The sequence below is a fragment of the Papaver somniferum genome, unplaced genomic scaffold (assembly GCF_003573695.1).
Source record: "Papaver somniferum cultivar HN1 unplaced genomic scaffold, ASM357369v1 unplaced-scaffold_132, whole genome shotgun sequence".
NCBI lineage: Eukaryota > Viridiplantae > Streptophyta > Magnoliopsida > Ranunculales > Papaveraceae > Papaver > Papaver somniferum.
Window position 1 is genome coordinate 24,609,345 of NW_020622381.1, and position 5,652 is coordinate 24,614,996.

The 5,652-nt window shown below is 36.9% G+C and overlaps 1 protein-coding gene across 1 annotated transcript; it reads right to left on the reverse strand.

The window, feature by feature from the left end:
• Positions 1-243: 243 nt before the first annotated feature.
• Positions 244-2,584, reverse strand: LOC113333323. The gene is made up of 3 exons (XM_026579832.1): positions 2,346-2,584; positions 1,646-2,181; positions 244-1,396 (listed from the first exon to the last, which is right to left on the reverse strand). The coding sequence occupies exons 2-3, from the start codon at positions 1,691-1,693 to the stop codon at positions 497-499; spliced, it is 948 nt and encodes a 315-aa protein (XP_026435617.1). The 5' UTR covers positions 1,694-2,181; positions 2,346-2,584; the 3' UTR covers positions 244-496.
• Between the last annotated feature and the right edge of the window lie 3,068 nt (positions 2,585-5,652).

Genomic DNA, 5,652 nt, shown 5'->3' on the forward strand with positions numbered 1-5,652 from the left:
ATGTCATCCTCTCCTTGAACCCGCATGTTATTACGGTATGAAATGAAATACATTGCTATCATAGCACCATCTAAACTTTCTAATTCTTTCTGCGTTTTTCTTTTTATTATGTCCTGTACAACTTCTCTATAAATCTGGGATGACTATTCATGACCCATAGTCCAGAAGCACATTGAGCCAGGATTGTATAAAACTGGAGTTTAAAAGTACAAACAACAGTGATGAACCAAGTTAAAGGATTAATGACATCTAAAATTCGAAATTTTAGGCAACTTTAAATAACAAAGTCACAAAGAGTTACCAAGAGACAAAACAACAATTTGGGTTTTGATATTAATCGTTTTATTACTCTAACTAAGCTGAATAACAAGGGCTGATTATACATACAGATCGTCTAAGTGTCAGAATGTACAATGTTTTTGCTGCAGGCAACAGTAAATCAGTATTACCTATGCGCAGTCAGCTGTGACAGTTGCTCGGCTAGCTGTGTAGCATATCAGGTTGAGATTGCAAGATGCGAACTAATTGGCATCGGTGATTTTTCTTTATCAGCAGCAGCAGCACTAGCAGCTATAGCAAGTTGGTTATGATCATTAGACCATTCTTTGCCAAGTTGATGAGATGGCATAGCAGTTGGCGCCACTGACTGTAGGTTATCATCGCCAGACCCCTCTTTCTTAGGCTGACTAAATAGCATAGCAGCAGCAGGCTCCACAAATTTCAAATTACTATCATCATCCCACTCTTTGTCGGTTTCGGGTGAGTTCAAGAGTTCATTTAGGAGGAGGGCGAACTCATCATCTGTGGAGTAGTTGTCGGCAATGTGAAAGAAATTGCTTATTCCTGGTGTTACATTCTTTGATGAGTGATCAAACATTTCCATACCACACCGAAATTCTTCAAGCAGAGTAGGCTGCTGCACTATACTCCCTGATGACTGTGATGACGACAACCCTGCTTTAGAACAATTCAAAGGTTGTGGTTGTACTTTGTCGATGGATGGTGCCATGTTTGCTGCTGAGTAGTTGAACCCGTTCATGTCACAGTGAATTCCTCTCATTAGAATCAGGGGTTCCATTTTTGCTGATGAGTAGTTGAACCCATTCATGTCACAGTGAATTCCTCTCATGAGAATCAGGGGTTCCATATTTGTTGATGACGGTGCTGACGGTGATGACCCTACTTCATAGACAGATGATTGTGTTGACGATGATGACCCTGTTTCATATATAGATGTTGCTGGTAGTGATGAGGACTGTCCTGGTACCGGTACTGGTGGCGATGGTTTCTTACTAACCAAGGGTACTACTGACTGTGGTTGGAGTTGTGGCGCAATACTCGCAAAACTTCTTTTGCCTCTTTTAATCCGTTTTATACGACAGATTACATACTCCTTCTGTATACAACAATCATATACAGAAATTATAAGCAATTGATGAAGATATACTTCTCAATCAATCAACACCAAATTCAAAAAGGAGTTTATATGTAAACTAAGAAATTAGGAATCTAAGTAGACATGATTTTGTGTAACACCCCCAAAATCTAATTTCACTAAGACTAACAATTTGGATAGTAATCTATAATTCAGCAAAAAATGACTATGGTTTAATCAAAGAACAAGGGGGAAAATGATGATACGCACCTTGTTGTTATCCTGGTAAAAAGAATCAAGAAGTGAATACTCATGCATAGCCCACCTTCCTGATGCTGAAGAATCCGTCTTTCTTCTTTTCGCATTAGTAACCGGATTATCTTTCCATGTAAAAGTAAAATATCTTTTACATCCTATAACATTTTCAGTGGCGGGAGAGAAAATGTTAGCAGGAGGTGTGTCTCCAGACCATGTACCATTTTCTACAGCTCTTTTCTTCCTTCCGGACTTCTTGAAGGTTGTCAATGGCTTTAATGTTGAAAAGAAATAAAGAATTTGATCATTGGTTTCACCATTACTCGTATCTTGACCGTTACTGTTTTGTAATATCTCATCAAATCACTCAGAAGGATCTTTGTAATCATAAATGTTATTCACATCGAAAATGTAATCATAACAATTTAAAGTCCGCCCTTCAACTTTAGGTAGTAAGTAATGTATTATCAGTTGTTCATCCGTTGGGAGAAACTTATACCCTGCTGGTAATTCTAGTTTTCCCATGATCTTGTTGTGATTAGCAATCACTCCTGCAAACAAATTAGGGTTCCGGGTTTAAGAATGGGATATGAAGAAAATCGAAAGAAACAGCAAAAGTGATAATTAAGCAATGATTGTTTTGATTAACTATTACTAAAAGCGAAACAAAATGAAAGAAACTAATCAAGAGAGAAATTTCTTCGACAAATTTTACCTGAAACTGAATCCTTTTCTTTGTTTTCTTTTTCCTTGAAGGAATTTTGTAGATCTTTTACAATAAGAGCTGTTTTGATCTTTTACAACAAGATAAGTAAAAGCAGATTCTGTTTTGGCTGACGATGGGGCATATTCACGGTAAGCGAGGATAAGTACCCGCAACAACGGTTAAATAGGGCTTGTGTGCACCCCGATGCTAGTGAGCAGTGACCAATTCACCGCCTACAAAAATCGAGTGGTCACTGGATTCATGAGTGCGGTTCTTTTAGACCCAAAGTGTCCTTCACAAGCATACATATGAATGACAAAAAAGTGATCTGCTTATAGCTAATGGCATACATAAAGAGTGTGTGTGCTGATGAGCGTGTGAAAGGTTTGAGTGCCAGTGTATGTGCCAAGAGCACGTGAGAAATCTAAGAGAAGAATGTTCTTTATATACTCAAGTCTGTCCTGTATTGAAACCATCTTCTTTTATATCAATTCAATTGATCAAACCGTATTGCAGAAATGTAGATTCTTAAATCTAACATGGTATCAGTGCTGAGAATTTCAATTCCCAATGAGAATTTCAATTCTCAGGAATATCGATCATTTCCGCTGCTAAATCTTAAATTCTTTACCAATTTCTTCTGCTGCTACTGCTACTGTTCTTCATCATCTTCAGTTAGGGTTTGTGAAGTTTGATTTCAAGATTCAAGGAGTATGTATGGAGGGTTGCTACTGGTGATTTCTTAGTGCGAATTAGGGTTTGATCCTGATGCTTTACTGCTACGTCTTCAAACAAAATCAAGCATAATTCTCAGATTTGAAATTCGGTTTAAATCACTTGAGCTCTTGGCGATTTAGGTTTTCAATTGTGTTTCGTTGGAACTTGATTCTTCTACCTCAACTGCTTAAATCGAATCAAAGTTGGTAATCTCGAATCTCATCTTTTGCTTACTTCAAATTTGATTTTATGTGTCCGGTCTCTACATCACTATCTCAACAACATTCATTTTTGTCTTCAAATTCTGTTTTCATCATAATTAGGTTTGAATTTGACCTAGTTATTTTATCAAATCCTACTAGTATTGATTCCTGAATCTATTCGATCTGAGCATGCCTATTTCTGCTACAACAGTTAGCTAGGGAGAAGCTTAATTTTGTTCCATTGGATAGTGAAGAACAATTCTTCTTAAATTCAGTAGAATATTGGGGTACGTGTGTGTGTTGATTGTTTGGTGCACCACTGTGTGATTAATCTTGCTTCGGTTAGCTCCTCCTCTCGATGTTACTTTGGTACAGTCCTTACAGTAGTGGTATGTGAGTGAGTTGGTTTGTATAGATCATATGTATAGTCATCCCATATGCATTGATATGCTATTCTCTTAAGTTTATCTCTCTCACCACGAGAGAAATAAACTTATAGATCATCCCATATGCATATTCAATGTTATTACATTCAGTATTGGTCTAAACAATGTTATTACATTCAGTATTGGTCTAAACAATGTTTTCGTATGTATAGATCATCCCATATGCATTGATATACTATTATCTTAAGTTTATATCTCTCACCACGAGACGAGTTCTTTGGAATCTTTTTAGACATTAAGTAATTCACAATATCCGCATACCGTGATTCTGAAACTTCAATTGAGAATAGTTGCTCGTATGTGAAGCTTTCACGCAATGGGATAGCTTCTTCGTCTACAGTAAGACGACTCAAATGATCCGCAAAGGTGTTTTCAATGCCTTTCTTGTCTTTAATTTCGAGATCAAACTCTTGTAAGAGTAGTATTCATTGAATGACCTTGGTTTCGCCTCCTTCTTTACAAGTAAGTACCTAACTGCTGCATGATCAAAAAACACAACAACTTTCGTACCAATCAAATAAGAACGAAAATTTTCCAATGCAAAAACGGTTGCTAGCAGCTCTTTTTTCGTGGTCGTGCAATTCTGTTGAGCATCATTCAATGTTCTGGTAGCATAATAAATGGCATGGGGTAGCTTCCAAGTACGCTGACCTAATACAGCATCGACCACATAATCACTAGCATCACACATTAGCTCGAATGGCTTACTCCAATCTGGTGGTTTCATAATATGGGATGTTATCAAAAGTTTTTTCAAACGATTGAATGCTGCTTAACACTTTTCATCAAAGTTAAAAACCACATCTTTCGGCAAAAGTTGGCATAATGGTGCTGCAACCTTGGAAAAATCCTTGATAAGCCTACTATAAAATCCTGTGTGACCAAGAAAAGCACGAATTTCCCTCACCGTGGTGGAAGGAGTTAGATGATGAATAAGATCAATCTTAGATTTATCAACTTCCAATCATTTAAAAGATATAATATTGCCTAAAACATTGCCATGAGTTACCATAAAATGGCACTTCTCCCAGTTTAGCATAAGATTAGTCTCAACACATCGTTTAAGAATTAATGTAAGGTTATCCAAGCATAAGTCAAATGAATCACCATACATACTAAAATCATCCATAAAACTTCGATAATATTTTCGATATATTATGAAAAGATACTTACCATACACCTTTGGAAGGTAGCGGGTGCATTACACAAGCCAAAAGGTATCCTTCTGTATACAAATCTTCCGAACGGACAAGTAAAAGTAGTTTTCTCTTGATCCTCGGGTATTATAGCAATCTGATTGTAACCTGAATAACCATCAAGAAAACAGTAGTGAGAGTGTCCAGACAAACCTTCCAACATTTGATCCATAAAAGGTGAAGGAAAAATGATATTTTGTAGTGGTTGCATTAAGTTTTTTGTAATAAATACAAATCCTCCAACCGGTTTGCACACGAGTTGGGACAAGTTCGTTATTATCATTTTGCATCACTGTGATGTCCAACTTCTGGCACCACTTATACCGGACTCACCCATTTGCTATCAGAGATGGGGTAAATAACTCTCATGTCTAATAACTTTAGTATCTTTTTCTTTACGACTTCCATCATTTGAGGATTCAAGCGACGTTGTGCCTCCCTCGTAGGCTTTGCTTCATCCTCAAGCCGTATTTATGCATGAACGTCGATGGACTTATTCCCTTGATATCAATAATTTTCCATCCTATAACAGTTTTGTACTCTCTCAACACTCGAAGAAGTCTTTTTTCCTGCAATTCAGTTAGTGCGTTTGAAACTATTACTGGCAACTCTTCATTATCACCAAAATACATGTATGTTAGGTGATCAGGTAAATGCTTTAGTTCTAGTTTCGGAGCTTTCAAAATAGATGGCAATAACTATTCATCATAGCATGGTAAAGAAATAAAAGAAATATGTGATTTTTGAGGTAATT

Coding starts and splice junctions, on each gene's coding strand:
- LOC113333323 (XM_026579832.1), bottom strand. CDS start 1,693: ATGCATGAGTATTCACTTCTTGATTCTTTTTACCAGGATAACAACAAG. Junction 1,397..1,645: donor TTTACCAGGATAACAACAAG/GTGCGTATCATC, acceptor TGTTGTATACAG/AAGGAGTATGTAATCTGTCG.